The 18836-nt window shown below is 35.5% G+C and overlaps 1 protein-coding gene across 4 annotated transcripts in view; it reads left to right on the top strand.

Moving 5' to 3' along the window:
- Positions 1-4853: 4853 nt before the first annotated feature.
- Positions 4854-18836, top strand: part of LOC590415 (transmembrane protein 131) — a 35653-nt gene continuing 21670 nt past the window's right edge. For all 4 annotated transcript variants that reach the window (XM_030980255.1, XM_030980257.1, XM_030980256.1 and 1 more), the window contains exons 1-6: positions 4854-4954; positions 7850-7970; positions 13257-13370; positions 13969-14091; positions 14449-14529; positions 16476-16653. In XM_030980255.1, the coding sequence (XP_030836115.1) occupies positions 4893-4954; positions 7850-7970; positions 13257-13370; positions 13969-14091; positions 14449-14529; positions 16476-16653 (679 nt within the window). In that variant the 5' untranslated portion in view covers positions 4854-4892. The remainder of the gene's footprint in view (positions 4955-7849; positions 7971-13256; positions 13371-13968; positions 14092-14448; positions 14530-16475; positions 16654-18836) is intronic.

Raw genomic sequence — 18836 nt, 5'->3', positions numbered from 1 at the left:
CAATTTTATAGTGGCAATTATGTATATGTTTGCAGGAGGTGTGTTAAAGAATTTAATAGAATTCGAGGATGAAAGGAAAGAAAATATTCAGGGAAAGTGGTTTGATACCACATTGATCGAGGAATTGTTAAAACATGTTGAAAAAGATGACAGTTTCGTCCTTAAATTGAATGAAGATATAGTTAGAGAGAGAGAAAGAGAGGAGCACAGGAGAAAGTTTTGCAAACTTTTTGTGTGGTGGTGTCATTAAGTTCCGTTGGTACGTACAGTGGATGGAATTATTAAAGTTAATTTCCTTCATTATATCTTTCCCAGCTTATCTATTAATAATTTCAACGTGTGCAAGCACTGTAACATCATTTGCGATATAGTGATTCCTTACAGTTAAAATAATGAAGACATATCAGTACGCAATATAGTACAAACAAGCTCAATCTTTATTTTGTATATGTGTCTTCTTTCTTCAAAAGACATAAACGTTATTCACAAAACATAACATTTTCACAAGTCGATACGTCAAAATGCAAACATGTATAAGAAAAGAATAAATGTTACAAACATATTTTGATGATAGTAAGAGAACAAAAGGAATCTCATACAAAGAAGCAATGATATTAATCCAAACTCTATACCACTAGTGATAACGATTAATTTAAAAACATTTACAAATATAAATTGTATTCTTTCCTTGAATTGCCGAAATCTTCCCCCTCCCCCCGAAAACAAAAATAAAGAAATATAAATATCCTTATGATAGAATAATGGTTTTTATATACATGGGGGGGGGGCTAGAAAGAACGGAACACCTGCGATCTACAATTACAACTTCATCATTGACCTAATTCTTACTTCATTAAGAAGATCATTCTTTTTCGAAATGATAAAAAATGATGTCAAGATCATCAACTTTGAGTCATTATGTCATTGTAATTGGAAATATCCGGTTTTCTTTCTTTCTGAGCCACACAATATAGTGTGACAGTTCATGGGCAATCCCTTTAAATTACCTTGATCTCTTGACACTGATAAAAGCTAAGCCAACATTTTTATTGAACCTGAGTAAGTGGAACTGATGTTGGGATTCCTAGGATTACATTTGTAATGGCTTCCATCAGGGGCGGATCCACGTAGCGATTTTTCCGGCCCGCCCCCCCCCCAGCCCCCCAAAACGATAAAAAAAATAGGATAATAACGTAAAGTTAACCTTTATAAAACAAAAAACAAAAGCGCCCCATCCCCCCCCCCCCCGCTTATTCGCCGGCCGGCTGAGACGGCACTAAATTTTGTATTAAGATTTGGCTACCCCCCCCTCCCCATTGGCGCCGGCTGGATCCTCTGCAGGCGTGGATCCACGGGGGGGGGGGGGGTGACGGGTCAACAACAACAAAATCTCACGAATTAGGTCACACAAAAAAAAAATAGTGGTCTCATATTCACCGGCTGACTAAGTCGGCGCAAAATATTTCCTGAAAAATTGCACCCCAAAAAAATGCTTCCTACCCCCCCCCCCCCGCTTATTCACCGACGGCTGAGTCGCAACTAATATTTTCTCACGGATTGGGCCCCCCCCCCTCTTCCCGCCGGCTGGATCCGCCACTGGCTTCCATACAGTAAATCAAGATCATATTTATCAAGACTTTTTACATGATACACAACGGTCAACTGTTGACCATAACTCTTGTTTCTAAGATTGATATTATATTGTGGAAATTAAGATTTGAAAGACAGTATTGCCTTCATTGTTTTAAATACAAGCAAACATAATAATATCCTTTTTTGCATGAGTTAGTTCGAAGTTTACAAGGAAAAGATAAAAATCGACAAACTCCACGTTTGCTAGGTCTTATGCCTACTTCCCCGATTGACAATGACTAGATGCAGACACCGCACTTTCATAGCTCAAATTCAGACGAATCATGTGTAAGAAGAAGTAAACGTTTTTTAGTATCTTTTGACATTGGAATGGGCTTATTGTGATTTTCTTTCCTCAAATTTGATAAAATATTGCTTATAAAGCCTATATTTATTACCTCCACAGTTTCATGGTGTTTTGCCTACCTCCCCGATTGAAGGCGTTTACATGTATGCGTGTGTGTGTTTTTTTTTTTTTTTTTTTTTTTTGGGGGGGGGGGGGATCAATTTCTCCCCCCTTTTGTTTTTTAAACATTGCATACAATTTCTGAAGCAGAAGCCCTTTCGGATATTCCTTTTTTATCCAGAAGTAGTTCCAGAAAATACACTGGATGTTTGTTCATATTACAAGAAAAAGTATTCCTCATTTTTGCTTAGTTTTCTTTAGGCCAAATTTACAAAATAATGAGTTTCTTGTTCCCACCCGCCTCCTCTTTGGCCGCCGCCTCCTTCTTTTCTATTTGCTATTTACTATTCAGAAGAAAAAAATAAAGGCTGTGATGTACATTTTTTATAAATCAAACTGAACACATGTAAATTTTTTCACTGTTTCTGAATTTTGTAAAATTGCTTAGCAAGTGAACTAAAATGATACAAATCATTTACTTTGTCATATGTTGCATCAGTATACTCAAACAGCACAATATCTGTGAAAAAATATACATTGGCCAGCTATATTTAGCATGTCGTCCATCTTGGGGAAAAAATAGCAAAAAATAGCAAAATAGTAAATAATAATGTCCTGCCTCCTCCTTTTTTGAAAAAGTCGAGAAATTGTTATTTTTGTTATTTTGCCTTATAGACTGGTTAACAACAACAATGCTTTCCAATTCCAAGGCTGTAATTCAAATACTGCGGTGTACTGTATGCATTGTATTTTAGCTTTAGTGATTCTGAAATGTCAAATTCTATATTTTTATGAGCAGAGTTGTTTGTCCATCACTCACTGAACCATGATGTATACTTAGCTCGAACAATAGAGAATTAAAATTGCTGAGCCCCCCCCCCCCCCTTGTCAATAAACAGTTAGGAAAGTGTTTAAATTCTAGTTTAGATGTGGAATTATCATGGCATTATAGTGACATTATAGATTGTTAAATTTGAAGTGGTATCTAGGTTTTTTTCCCCCCTTTTAAAAAGAATTGTTCAAAATGGGATAATGAAAAGGAAGTGAGGGTACTAGTCAATTTAATTTTAATACACAGTGCATTGTAATGATGCACACTGTACTGGTAGCATGTACAGTACTAAAACATATAAGCTGATTAGTTGATGTGAGTTAGAGTGCAGATGAACTGTGCCCATGACAACTGGTGCTAGGGTCTACTAATTAGTTGATGAGAATGGGATGAGAGTGTAGGAGAGTGAATAGAGAGAAGGGGTATTAATGAAATGAAGAGGCATGATAGGTGAGTTTGGGGGTGGCATCAACGTAAAGCTGTTTGTACAATGGTTTATACATGTATGCCTGTATGGCTTGGATGCCTGGATGGCCTGGATGGCACAGGGCAGGTTAAGGCCATTAAAAAAATATACACGTTTAGCGTCCCCGCCCGCTTCCTTTTTGGGGGCCGTCTCCTATTTTTTTAATAAAAAAAAATAAAAAAACATTGCTAAAATGGATCTATTTCTGATTTAAAAAAATAAAAATAAAATGTTGGCGGTCATCTTGAAAAATAGCCCGACTGTTGGGGAAAATGTACCGAGCGGCCATTAAAAGTGGCCATTTTGAAGAAAAAAAAAAAAGAAAAAAAAGGGCCTCCTCCTTCCTATTTTTCGATAAAACAGGACGCTAAACATGTTTTTTTTTTATTTGGCCTAATGAAAGCTACTCGAAATGTGTGGAAGCCTTTGAATAAAAAAACACTATTGTAAATATTCAAGTCAATCAAAGTATAAATAATTGGGCTTTTTCAACCCATTTTGCCAGAGCCTGGCATTAACTGACTGAAATAATTATTTTTGATGAAAATTTACTAGAATCTCTGTACCATACAAGGTAGCAATATAAATGAATAATTGTTAATTTTTGGATGTTGAATTGAAAAGCAATGGAAATGGCATTTGCAGTGAGTTGCAAAAGTCCATTAGGTTGATGAATAGGTTGCTTTTTTCATAATGGGTAAAGGTGATTGCTATAGAAGGGTAAAAGCCACTGACTGGGTAATTTCGTTCTATAATAAACACCAAACCACTTACAAGTAGTAAAAGTGAATTCAGAATATATTTTATTCTGATCTCTTTAGTGCTGGGTAGCGTATCCTTTTTAAAAGTTAAAACTAATTTCCTAATTGACTATTTTATAATATTTGGTTTATAATGAACTACATGTACATATACAAGTAACCTGAACGAAGACTAATGAAGAGGTACATTGTACATATACATGTATATGATTATCTTCAAAGGTTAATGGCATAATTATTCAATAGGTTTTATGAATAGTACATGTACATGTATAACATGGATGCACACTCATTTTAGTCTTTGTTATTTGAGAAGAAACTAACAATGACTATTACTTAATTACTTATTTTGTTTTGGAAAGGACCCTAATATTTCACTTAGAGTTTCCAATAAGCCTAGTTTCCAATGTTTTGATTTGTACAACTTCCTCTAAACTTCATTGACTTGCATTTACTTCACATATAATAACAGAGAGTGAATGGTCATCATCATTACGTAACAGAGTTGCCAAATTAATATTCTTGAATCTTGACTAGTTCTTAGCTTTTGTTATTGATTTGACCCATTTACTCTCATACCCATCACCTAATAACGTTCCTGTTGTCATTCCCCTTTCCCCCCTACTTTGTAGAGAGATTTAAGATACTTGTTAAAGTGTTTTGCAGGTAGTTTAAATATCACCTTTAAATGTAAAGGCAGGGTGGACTGTTATGGGTTTAATCTTGACCTATTTGCATATTAATTATTCTTTTCTATGTTTTTCTTTTCTTTACAGAGCCAGCAAAACCCAACATATGGGAATTCAATGGAATTCAGCGCTTAGATTTGAACCAGCAATGTTAGATTTTGGTGAACAGTAAGTAAAAGTATTCATTTATACATTTAAATAAATTGTTATCTAAATAGAATTCCAAGCTCTAAATTCTGCTAAAATAAAAACTGATTTGATGACTACGACATCCTAAGACGGTATGTGACTAAAATAACTGTCAGGAGAACATATTTTTACTAAAGACACCTGCGTCTTTTGTAACTACTGTACACAATTCCTGAGCAGGAATATAAAGAGATCAAGATTGATTCAAGGTACCCTCCTTCATATGAGAATCTCATTAATGAAACTGTAATTGACTTATTTTTGCTGCCCTGGATACTTCGGCCCCTGGGATAGAAACAATTGATCCACACTGAGCTACATGTTAATTACATTTGTAATGGCATATTTTCATAGACTTCCACTTTCCCCCATTTTCTAGGCTAAGTTCATATTGAGGAACACAAATCCAAATAGTATTTGATTTAAATTAGAAGATTATATTTCATTGAGTAGTTATTAGCAGATCCTCTATGAGGTTGTATTACATGGAATGCTACAAATGAACTCCAGGCACATGAGTAGAAAGAGGAAATTTGGAAGAGAGAGAGAGAGAGAGAGAGAGAGAAGTAAAAAGCCTGGTTGATAATCCCTGTTCATAATCATGTCTTGATGAGAAGAATGGAGTAAACGAAATGAAGAGGAAATTGTTTAGTTGATTATAATTAATAATAGAAGTGCACTGAAAGGGTTGGGAGTAACTATGGTATCTCTATCTACAGTGTGTTTTACCGATGCCCTATCAATAAATCAATATCAGTTCACTTTGCAGTTTATATCATTCTATTCAGTGTATCTTTGTAGCCCTGCCACGTCTGGTGAACAATGAGAGAGAGAGAGAGAAAAAAAGCCTACATGTACGTGACAGTGGAGCAATGATAACGGCTATCTATTGTGTTTCTCAGACAGGAATTGTATGATTTCATAAATGGAGATTCAGGGTTGTGTGCTCGTTGCCTGCCTCCTGTGTATGGCGTATTAGTGTAACCTTGGTGCAGTCATTATTAATATTGGATGACATACAACCCCTAACAGAATATCAAATTATAGAAGCGAAGATGGTACATGTAATACCCTTATTTATACAGAAATTATTCAGAAACAGCATATAATAAACATATAGAGGCCTACATTTACATCTGTGTGGGTTAAACTGTTGGATAATACTTGAACTCTAATTGCTATCTAGCATGACATGCAATCAAGGGATCAGACATAATGATCTACATGTATGAACAATTACTTTCTGGTTGAATACTTCTCAGAATTCACGGCAGAGATAGATGAAAAGAGAAAGAAAGAGAAAGAGAAAAGATAGAAAATTAAATTTAAGAACTCTGAATAAAACAATGATGTATTACAGGATAATTTTGTTTGCAAACCAGGGGCCTTTGCCTATATTTTATCCACTGCAGCTACATGTACAGTGTATGTTTCTCTTTGTGCTCACAATGCAGTGGGCTTATTGGCTTGTGGTAGACTTTTATGACAATATGCCATTTATTGTTTCTTGATATCCCGCATTTTCAGGGTTTTTAAGACCACTCTCTTTAAAGTGTCTGTTATGAGACATTCAGTAGGAGTTGTGTATTCTTTATCTCCCATTTATGAAGTTAATGAATCAATTATGAGTGAGTTTGTTATAGTCCTGAATCCTAATGGAACAAGGAAGCTCTACCAGAAATTGGCATACTGTATTCAATCATCCAGTCTACGTGTCCATTCAAGAAAGTACTGGGAAAGAGGAAAAAGGGTGTCAATGAATGAATGGTATTAGAAACCCCTCCTGTCTGCCACTGTTTCTGTCATCACGAATGAAAATTAAGCTCTTTCAATGTTTCTTCATTGCAGAAGAACTACCTTTTTGACTTTGAAACTTAGCTCATGCATATTTGTGTACATTGTATTGCTTGAGCAATATAGTGTTATCTTTGTGGTTTCATACATTACTAAAAAGAAAACATGAAAGAAGAGATGTGTATTTACAGACTAAACATGCACTGTGTATCGCCAGTAAGGGAACATCTTTTGAGAGGAGTCTGAATAAACAATGAAGAGAAACCAGCCAGGAAATGTCTGAGAACTGAAGATGAAATAAAAATTGCTTTGCTTTTACTATCCTAGTCTTCTTTATATGGGCGTAGAAGGAAGCAACTCCTCCATTATTTTTTTTGGCAAGAAAATTGTACAAACACTAATATGATCATTACTATGATCAAGTGTAAATAATGTCAGGCTGTTTTGCCAGTATAAATCTGTTAATTCTATTAATATCCCCATGTTTTGGTAGGCCTACACTTCATTGTAAAGCAGGGCTCCCACTTAGCCGAGTTGGAACCTTGAGTTGTGGCGAGCTGGCGCGATCTTATGGCAAGCCGTTTTATTATTAACTGATATCAAGAAATCAACTCTTGATATCAAGAAATAATTTTACGTTGTAAAGCAATGGTAATTCTTGATATCAAGAAGTAGATTTCGTGATATCAGGAATTCGATTTATGATAAAACTGCTTGCCATAAGATCGCCCGAGCTCGCCACAACTTGAGGCTCCAACTTGGCTAAGTGGGAGCCCTGCTTAAGCTCATGGGAAAGCAGAGTATGTAATTAATTCCTCAACTTAGTCTTTCATAGAAGATGTTTGGTATTCTCTTGAATTTAACATATTTTTCAACCTCAATGAAAGTATTTCTAATAGTCAGCACTCTTTGATAGGGTTTCCAAACGTTTTTTTAATTGTGTTTGAAATGTGCAGCTTCAAATATTCTTCGAAACTTTGTTATGAATTACCCAAAGAAAATACACTACATGGCTATATAAAATGAAACTTTTCAGCCTTAATAGAAGTATGTTGTGTTTTTTCTTCTTTTATTTTTCAGTGCGGTGGGCATGCCAGAAATAAGAACGGTTAGGGTGTTCAACCCGCATCATGAAAACATGCGAATGCTGTCCATCTCAGGAACAACACCACACTTTCATTGTTCGTTTTTTCAAGAAAAGGTAAGAACAAAGTTTAAGATTATAATTGTCAATCAGTTGCTCTGTACCAAGGTGGAGACTGATTGGTTGATATTGGATTGGGAGTATCAGACATGGGTAAGGTGTGGAGAATCGTAAGTCAGTCAGCAGTCATTGGATATGCATGTATGACTCTTCACCAGGTCTGTGGAATGCAGAAGTATATACCATTGTCCATATCCAGCTCGTAGAAATACCTTACAGACTCATTGAAAAGGTTCCTTTTCTTTGGAGCATGTTGACATATGACCAACCCTTAACTGCGTAGTATCATACTGACTTAACTGAATTGGGATCTTCTTGTTGTTATGATTTTAAAAGGAAGGTTGGGTTTAAAATGGAAAAAAAGTTTGAACTTAAGGCCTACTGTTTAATGGTAAATCCATTATACCTAGCAGAGTTTAAAATCATAAATTTAAAACTGACAAATAGACTTAATCAAAGAGTTTAGAGTTTCCTCTCAAATTGGGAAATTACAAATGTCCAGTAGTCTAGCCATGATGAGATTTGTTTTGATGGTCAGTTGAAACAAGTAGAACATCAGGTCTAGTAAAAGCTCCTCAAGGTAAGGCTTGAGAGTAGGTTCATAGTGATGTAATATGACCTGGTTGAAGGCTGATTCTATTCATATCTCATGATCAGCTAAAAACTTCCTAAATGCATTTTATAGCGTGACTCACAGATCTTAGAATGATGAGAGGGGAGAAGTGAGAGTTAATTTGACATAGTAGGCCTATGTATAGTTTAATGTATTCCATCCATCCAGGGCTGGGTGTGTGCCAAGTAAATACTTGATAACATACAGCCCAACCAGGTAGTGTTTAGAATCACTGTCTAATTTCAGACTCATGTCACTGCTATCCTTAATATGTCTGAGGAAGTCGATTTTAATCCGGAAGTTGGCTACTCTTCCCTCTCTCATACACCCCCCCCCCCCCCCATGGCAATGAACCTGTAAAAGATCTAGGGAGATTATGTATAGAGAGGTCGAGAAGAGAGGTTTCCTTTAGTGAACTAACATCGGAAACTGGAAATTTGCTGATCATGCAATGGAGTAGGAACATAACAAAAACAATGAAATTACATCAGATAAGAAGGATATGATTTTAAGATTTCTGAATGTAATAACATGTACTTGCATCTACATATAAGGAGACATGCATTTATTGACTTATTTGTTTTGTAAAACACTTTGATCAATTGTAAATTGGATATAGTGCTATAAAGAAACTATTTATTATTATTTTTATTATTATGCATGAGCAAAACACGCCTCCTTGTTAGTTTTGATAATCAGCATGAGTGCTGTAGTCAGAGGTGGCCAAAGTTCATTGGAAATTTTTTGATTCAGACACTGGCTGACTTTGTCTCCTGTAATATCTATTGATCAGTCTGTCACAATAATTGCTTGATGGCTGTTCAAAGTCCAGTTCTTAGACTATGATTGCTCTTATTATTTAGTAAGACATTTTTTTTTTATGTGATGTCGTTAGAAGATGAGTTCTAAAAATAAAGTCCTTAGATCAGCATACTGTTAGGCCAAATAAAAAAAAACATGTTTAGCGTTCTGCCTTTTTGAAAAGTAGGAAGGAGGAGGGCCTTTTTTTCTTTAAAAAAATAAATAAATCAGAAAAAGATTATTTTAGCACTGTGTTTATCATATTGTTTTTCTTTTTTAAAAAAATTACAAAAATTACAAAAAAAGAAAAAAGGAGGCGGGCCTTTACATGGTCTTACCTGTAAAAGATATGCCAGTAAACCTAAATCTTTTCATACAGAATAATTTTCAAGCATTTTATAGTGGCATGTAGATTCATCAACAATCATCATTTGTTGATATAAATATTACATGTTGACTGCTATTATTTTCATCATTCAATGAGTTGCAAATTTTCGTATGATAAGTACTCTAGAAACATCTGTTATTAGGCTAACTTACATGTAGGCCTTCATATGTGACCATGTTTGATAAATCTCAATAATATCAGTTGTTGACCTACATGTAGAAGCTTAACTACATCTCAAGGGCACAAAGGTCATATTCAAGATTTTCATGATCAGTCAGTCTTGTCTTTATGTTTTTAGGGGGGGGGGGGGCAGAGGATGGGGTTGTTTATAACTATATACATAATATTGAGGGTAGAGGTGCACTACTGTCAACTTGGAAGCATATCTTCATGGAATATTGTCTGATCAATGTCTAAGCTTTTACAGTGGAAAGTTTTTCATTTACATCTGGTTAGAGTGTGGAGGTGTACGTAGCCTGATTTAAGAAATAGTTAATGTTTACATTAACATTTACTGATATATAATGAAAAACAGACAATCCTAAGCTGAGACCTTAATCATTCCCAGTTCTCATATCCAATTATTAAGTGGATAGGAGAAAAGGTGGAATAGGGGATTAAATTGCTTTGACACTTGAAAAATGTTCAGTTTTAAATTGGATTGTATATTGTGTATGAAAACAATCAGTGAGTATTTTGAAAGTGCATTTTTTTCTATAAATAAATAATCCACCAATCTAGGTGATTGAAGATCAGCTCAGAGCCGGGGAAAGCTATGCATATTTCATCAGTCCATGCAGTTGTGTGTAATTTGGGATTGGTATTGAACACCCATTAAATCTGGAGAATTAGTTCTCTCCATGTTGCTCTGCCTCAAAGCAGGCTTGAGGGAAAAGAAGCTAATAATCCGATTGTGATGCATGATTCATGGCAAAGCTTACCCACTCACTGTTTGTTGTGAGACGATTCATTAAGCAGACTTTGGACGTTTACATTGTGAACTATTGGTGCAAATCATCGAAATATATTCCTAGCAGTATTTGTTTACTGTGTGTGTATGGGGGTGTGTGTCTACATGCATGTGGGTAAACGTGGGTTTGTGTGTTTTGTTTGTGTGAGTGTGAAAACCGCTTGTACTGTGTGCTTGGACAGTGTGTGTGTGTCATCTTATTTGTTGTTATCAGTTACTAGTAACTCCATGTTATCAATATATTTTATAGAGTTTCTGCAATTTTGTCAAGGGTTCTGTAATAAAGTGCTGTTTTAATAAAGCACATAACTCTTAAAATTGAGTTAGTGGTAGAGCAATATAATGAAGCCTATGATGCGATAAAGCTTAGCTTTATAATGGGATTTGAGTTCTTATAATGGGGTGGTGTGTATGAATAGAAGGCCTACATGTAGTCTAGTGAAGGTGGGAGCATTATATTTTCTTCCTGTCTTGCTCACATTTGATGTGAAATTTATTGTCAATTAGTCATTCCTTTTTAAATCCACATTGACATGTACTTGTGTTTACTCTAGTCCTCAGCTACACACTAACTTTTGAATTCATAACCTTGAAATATAGCAGTCTGGTCTCACTGGCTTTTGTATAAAGGAAGGATGTTTGTTGTGATAATGTTTGTTGATTTGAATGGTATTGTTTGGTTAGGTTGATTGAATGGCAATGATATCAAGGGTCTAATACAATCATTACTCACTAAGAAGGAGGAGGAGGAAGAGGTGAAATGAGTAGTAGCCTAATGATTGAGGGATTGCAGAACTCATGAAGAATTGATAGACTTCCTCTTCCTCTCTACACCATTATATTCAATACTTTGAAGTGAGCAAATTGAGTTAACTTTTACTTGGAAAAGTGAACTAAGTTATCTGAAACAGGAACAGCTTCTTCCTCTCTGTGGTGTAGTTAATAATGATGTCCCCCACACTTTGTTGGCCTTGGCAAAAAAGAGTTGGTAGTGTATGATAAACATTCTAACCATCAGGAACAAATGGTAGTAATCCATACACCATAGGCCAAAATTGTTACATATTGTTTTTTCTCTTTATTCGTGACCTGATCCTCTAAAAGCTTTCTTCTTCACTATAAGTACAGGCCAATATGCCACTGTAAGGTGTATTACCAATCATATTCTTTTATCGTTTAAGTGAGATATACATTTACACTGATGTTTTTTTCCAAAAAAATCAAATCAACAATATTCATACTTATGAAAAGATATGCTACAGAACACCTTTATTTTCTTGTATGTGTTATAAGAAATAGTCTTGTTTGCAAAATATATTTGTCTAGAGATAATAAGTTGAAAAGAAAATAAATGAAATATGTTAGTTTATTTGGGCAAGACAGGAATAATATAAGATGAATTTTCAGATATATGGCTAACTGTAGATTAGAAAAGAAAAATCAAAGATTGCTAGATGGCATTTAGGATATTTTGTTTAAACATTTTCAGGTTTTGTATTTATTTATATTTTCCATAGCTTCTTGTACGTTACTCTCAGCTCTTATTATTTTGTATTGGTGGAAGGAAGTGTGTTACTATATTTCAGTTGGAGTTGACAGTGACTGTAGAATAGTCATGCATCATTTCTCAACTCAGCCAACTTTGACTCAGGATGAGTAATGCATCACCAGGGAACAAATGAATCAAACTACATGTACAGTCTTTATTCAAAATTTCAAATGTAACATACTTGTACACATGTTTGTTTTTTTTGTTCAAGGAGGGGGGGGGGGCAAATATAAATAATGGACAAAATGAGTAAATCATTATAATTTTGCCATGGTCACTACCTAAGTGGTTCTCTTTCAACTTTTTGTGATATAAAGTAGGTGATTTCCTTATTACTTCATGGAGACTGTTTTAATAACAATATTGTGTGAGGTATACATTGTACAGTTAACAACTAATATACTGTATTGATACTCCTTACCATACTGAACAATTTGATTGGTCCTGACTTATTTTTCTTTAATATGTGACATATTAAAGCTAACATCTAAAAGTATTCAAACAAAGATCCTAAATCAACCAGTCCACCTTTCATTCTTGAGTTATGAAAAACAAAAAACCATCAAATTAACAAGAGGTATAGTTGTTAACTGTATATGAGTGAAGGTTCATTATTGTATGAAAACATTATCATGTTTCTTGTTCCCTTATTAAAGAAAGCAAAAATACAAGGATAGTCAATGAAAATTGCCAAATATTTCTATAGAAATCACATGATACCTGCTCCGAAGAAAGTGTGGTATATCTTTTATCTACAGATGATCAGAATTTCTATTTAAAGTGAAAAAGTAAAACAGTGATAGCTATAAAATAATTGTCATTCATTCATTCACATAATTTGTTTCTACACTTAATATTTATAGATAATATCATGACACTTTAAGTATGTCCAACAATACTATGATTTGCCCTGTGATGTCTCAATCGGTAAGAATGCCTTTTTCCTTTTTTTCTTCTTCTAGGTTTTACCACAAGATGGGAACACTACGTTTGATGTAGTCTTTTTAGCAAGATTGCCTGGAAATGTAGAAAACACCATTTTTATTCGCACAAGTGCTGGTACAACACCATATCAGGTGAGAAAGAACGACTTGAAAAAGTTTATTTGTAATGTTTTTCAGATGAGAGGGTCTTTTGCTTCACCAAACGTATAACCTGAAAAAGAACATGTATGATTACATTTATGTTCATTTAAAAATGCAGAGCTGTGAGCATTGTAAATCATTTCTATTTGATCTTGGAAGGGTTTAAAATTTGAAATTATGATAGTACAATAGATTGTAACTGGAGAGGCTCACTGTATATTAAGGTATAGCTATATAAGTTATATTACAAGAAATGTTGAATCGATTGCACAATAGGAGAATGTTATGAATGAGAAGGTGATGGAGAAGACAATTCAATAATAATGCATATGTTAAAGCTTATCTGCCGTAGTTTACAGGAGGGATTAGACTGCCCTGCAAGGTCACTGGACAGGTGGTTATCTCATCAACTCAGTTCTCAGTTAACATAAGAAAAAGAGGATCATGGGGGACCAATGGTCACCGATTAGTCATTGTTTGTTATATAGAGGGCGCAAGTAGCTACAAGTAGTGCAGTGGGCCTTTAAGACAAACTCTTTTTATGTCAAGATAAGAATAACAGTTTCTTTATATACTTTGTTTTCTCCAGGTGTTCGGCACAGGTGTACCCAATCCATACCGATTGCGTCCGTTCTTGGGCGCCAGAGTCCCCCTCAACAGCAGCTTTTCACCTTTAATTAAAATGCACAACCCTTTTAGTTCAGCTCTCATGGTAAGTCTATGGCCTAGAATCAAGATGGTAGATGTTGCATTGGAAGTTATGTCGTCTGGAAAAAGTATGTCGTCCATTACGCTTTGAAGTTTAATTTTGTCCCAACTTAAATGTGACATGATAATGACAAGTTATCGGTGCAAAAAGAATTGAAACGGAAATTGGTATAAATTTGTCAGTACCATTTAAAGTAAGTCTTGCTGTAAGTTTCTCCCTACCAACTTATTGTACACTTTTATTCTTTGGATATGGGTATCATTTGATAAACATAAGAGTGCCTGTAAATCTGTAATGTTTTTTTGTTTGTTTGTTTTAATTATCATTTTTTGTTTTGCTTCTTACCTATTACTTTTACAGGTTACAGAAATGTACAGTAGTGGGGGAGACTTGCATCTAGAGTTACCATCAGGTTCACAAGAAGCACCCAGAAACCAGTGGGTAAGTTGAACATCTACATGTAGGGCTAATGAGTGATACCTTGTATCCATTGTAGTGGGTAAGTCCTTACATCCAGGGTAGTTGGTAAGTACTTACATCCAGGGTAGTTGGCAAGTACTTATATCCAGGGTAGTTGGTAAGTCCTTACATCCAGGGTAGTGAATAAGTCCCTCCGCCCAGGGTAGTGAATAAGTCCTTACATCCAGGGTAGTGAATAAGTCCCTCCACCCAGGGTAGTGAATAAGTCCTTACATCCAGGGTAGTGAATAAGTCCCTCCGTCCAGGGTAGTGAATAAGTCCTTACATCCAGGGTAGTGAATAAGTCCCTCCGTCCAGGGAAGTGAGTAAGTCCTTACATCCAGGGTAGTGAATAAGTCCCTCCGCCCAGGGTAGTGAATAAGTCCTTACATCCAGGGTAGTGAATAAGTCCCTCCGTCCAGGGAAGTGGGTAAGTCCTTACGTGCAGGGATAGTGAATAAGTCCCTCCGTCCAGGGTAGTGAATAAGTCCTTACATCCAGGGTAGTGAATAAGTCCCTCCGTCCAGGGAAGTGAGTAAGTCCTTAAATGCAGGGTAGTGGGCATGTCCTTACATGCAGGGTAGTGGGTCAGAAGAAGTTGTGAAGATTGGAAGATTTGCAATTTGCGTGTGGGAATCATCTATACACGATGATATTGTATCAGATTTGGCTAGGATGAAGAACATTCAACATAGAAAGTGTGTCACATGACCAGTTTCTGTGACTTCGCCATGTTCTTGTATTGTAATGTAGTGCTGTATGAAAATATGCTGTCATCATATTAAAGGTACTATGTCCCTTTTGCAGCAACCTCAAATTCTGTAGGACTTTGCAGTAATTATGAATATGTCATGTATGTCCTATCTGTGAAATTTAGACGTTAGCAGTGTGCTAATATTCAAATTATGCAAGGAAACCCGTTTACTTGCTAGACTTCACTGTCAGACACTATTGAGTGACTGAATGGCTTTTTTTCTTCTCTGGTAATAACATACATAAAATGAAATGTAAAGGGTACATGAGCATTTGCCTACATCAATAACCCACTTCTTGTGATGGCCAAAATTAAACTGATTGAATCTTTGCGCAGCATAAAACGTATGACCATTCGGTACAATGGTCTGAAAATCAAGACCATTACTTATTGGCCTATAGCTCCTAAGTCGATTTGACAACTAATAGTCGTTATTTTCCCACTTGAAGACTTTTTCAAGCCCCACTTTCTTTAGGGAAGTTCTAAATTAGTATTATCTTTCAAATGCCTTTGGAATTTAACCTTTCCATTTTTTTGGCCTGCAAATGGGACATAGTCCCTTTAACATGTATGACCTGTGGTACCAGTAGAAAAAGATAATGAGATGGAAGAAAGTAATTCATATAAGTATCAAGGTGATTTCAGGATTTATCATCAATATAGTAACCAAAGCATGTGATACCAGTAGCTTTATAATTTTCTGGCATATTTGAAATAATAAGGATCGAATACAACATGGTGAAGTTATATTTTACAAGAAAATAATTATTTTGCATCATTTTGGATATTGCACCAGGTTAGGTTTGTGTGGAAAATTCTTTATTACAATAACAATTGACTTTTATATCGGTATAGAGTGATTTATTAAGATTAAGGAGTACTTATATTCTTAAATATTAGTCTGCCTTTTTATTATCAATAAAATCCTCACTTGAGGTACAAACTGATTGACATGTATTTTCCATTTTTCTGAAAATGGAAAAGCCTCCTAGACTGCTAAAGTCTTCAGTGTAATCTATCCAAGCCAATCGCTTCATAGATGTTTGCAAAACTCTATGGGAGCAATGTTTTGAAAACACAATATAAACTGCAAACTAACATTATTTTATAAACAGGTGAACAGTAGTATGATTATTATGACTGACTCATGCTCTGCTGTCTTGTCTTCTCGTAGGAGATAGCGCCATACCAGACCAAGTCTGTCATGAGGGCTAGTTTTGTGGGTCGGACTGAAAACAACCATACGGCATTCATCCGTATCAGGACCAACCGTACATCACTTAAACAAGGCCCTCTTGAGGCAGAAGAGGGAGAGTTTCTTATGCTACCTGTAGAAGTTGAGGTTTCATCAGGTAAACAGATTTTCATTGTATGATTTTTAAGGGATTGTATGCAATGGTGGCCAGTGCTTTGATTTGTGTGAAAGATGTTCATTGCCACCCTTTGAAATCAAATGTTGTCTTAGTGATATTATTAGGGATCTCCTTCCCTTTACTAGATTTGTAATAGGATGCCGACATGCATTGCTTCTCTGTACAAAGGTATTCCATTTAAATCACCCATCCTTACATGATAAAACTGCTTGAAGAAACTGCAGTGACTTTCTATAAATGCTATTATTTTGTTGTTGAAATGTCTGTTCATATCTCTTTAATGCCTACTCACCAATCTCTGTCTGGTCATGTATAAAAGTGTATAGCACATAGGCCTAATACGCTTGATCTCATTTTAGAACTGAGTTTATGTCGAAGTAGTTTATTGCCTCAGGTTTGAATGAACCTACATGTTTTTTCTTCTGTTACCACTGCCCTAGAATGGTTAATGTGCAATCATGAGTTTGACCATGGAAAGATACTGGTATGGAACGTCTGTGTTAAATGTTTAATGTGTCTAATAATCTCCATGCCTACAAACCTGGGAAATAGAACACGTCTGCTTCCCATTTTGTGATGTGTGCTAAAATCATGAACACTTCTGATCTTTATCGTCAAGCATAGCCTACATGAGCCAACATTCTATTTACATGCCAGAGTATTCATATAAATGAGTAGTTTCTTGAATTAAAGGTCAAATTTTTGAAATCTTTTAATCGAGCCACAATGATCAACAAGAAATGAATATGAATCATTGTATTCTTTTATTAGGAGACCTGTAAGGAGTGGGTTTAGCTTACCTATGTAAAAGTCAACCATCACAATTTTCAAACCAAATTTGAATGAATTCAGATTGGAAAACTACTTCCATAGATCATAAGTCTTAGTGATAGATATATCTTTTCACAGGCATGGTGTAGTTGTGTTTAATAGGAAATACTGTCATTGCTTTATGAGTTCAAAATATTCAGGTTTCATTTGAAAAATGGGTTTTAATGAGTGATTCCTAACTCTATTGATGAAGAGGTGATGCTATTATGCCATCCACCTTTTTTTTTGTGGGGGGGGGGGGGGGGGGGGGGGGGGGGGGGTGAAAATTTGACTTTGTAATTTTAATTTTTGGGGAGGTGGTTCCTTTGATGTATTGCTATGCTAAGGAAGTACTGTAAATTAAGCTGTTCTTTAATAGTACATAGCCTTTAAACTATAGATAGTGGACTGTGTCCTAGACTTACAAACTTTTCTTCTCCTCCTAAAGATAATATAATGGGTTGATTCTTCGAAGTAGACCAACACGTATTAGTGGATAGTGAGAGTAGTTTAATAGTGGAAGTTAGTCTACATTCTTCAAACTAGGTTAACATACATTATAGAGGGGGTAAAGCTGAGTTCACCCCATTCTGACTAAGCACTGAGGAGGATTGTTATTGGTACCTGGGAGAGTGCAGGGTAATAGGAGAAGTTTGCTTATGTCATGGTATCCTTGCTAGTGATACGCCTGTATAAACATGGACCGATGGTGGTAACACCTGACATGGCATAGAGACACAATCTTGCTTGGTTTACACCCAGATGTGTCAAGAGTTATTCCTTTATGTTATACCAGGTGTCTGTTTTCCACTGCCCCCTATGTGATCTACTGCCTATAAAGGATGAAGAATACACAATCCCTGATAGTACATACATGTAGATGCAGTGAATCCGTTCTAATTTATTTTTTTAGCTCCCTTTCATGTAATCAAAGAAGACTTTAAAGTACTATTCTACAAATTTTTGCTCTTTAAAATGTAAGCTTTTTAAGGTGTAAGAATTCAATATATTTGTGATAAATGAGTCGTAATTTATTCAGTATTTGTTATGAATCTTAAGAGACCTTGTAAATGCGTTTTCAGAATGGTAGCTCTGCTTGTTTAACAGGCATATATAGTGCTTTGCTTCATTCATGCCTATCTTATCTTATTAAGAGCATGAATGTTTTCTTCTCTTGGGTTTCAATGGGTTTGGATGCTTGTCAATTCCTAGCTATTAGAGGTATTCAATCCTAAAACTGAGCATCTACTTTTGTTCAAATCTATTTAACACTGTTGACATTATGAATCATCGTTAAGCAGGGCTCCCACTTCGCCGAGTTGTGGCGAGCTGGCGCGATCTTATGGCAAGCC

The sequence above is a fragment of the Strongylocentrotus purpuratus genome, unplaced genomic scaffold (assembly GCF_000002235.5).
Source record: "Strongylocentrotus purpuratus isolate Spur 01 unplaced genomic scaffold, Spur_5.0 spur5_scaffold_11, whole genome shotgun sequence".
Taxonomy (NCBI): Eukaryota; Metazoa; Echinodermata; class Echinoidea; order Camarodonta; family Strongylocentrotidae; genus Strongylocentrotus; species Strongylocentrotus purpuratus.
The sequence above is the reverse complement of the archived record's forward strand: the minus strand, read 5'-3'. Positions and strand labels throughout refer to the sequence as shown.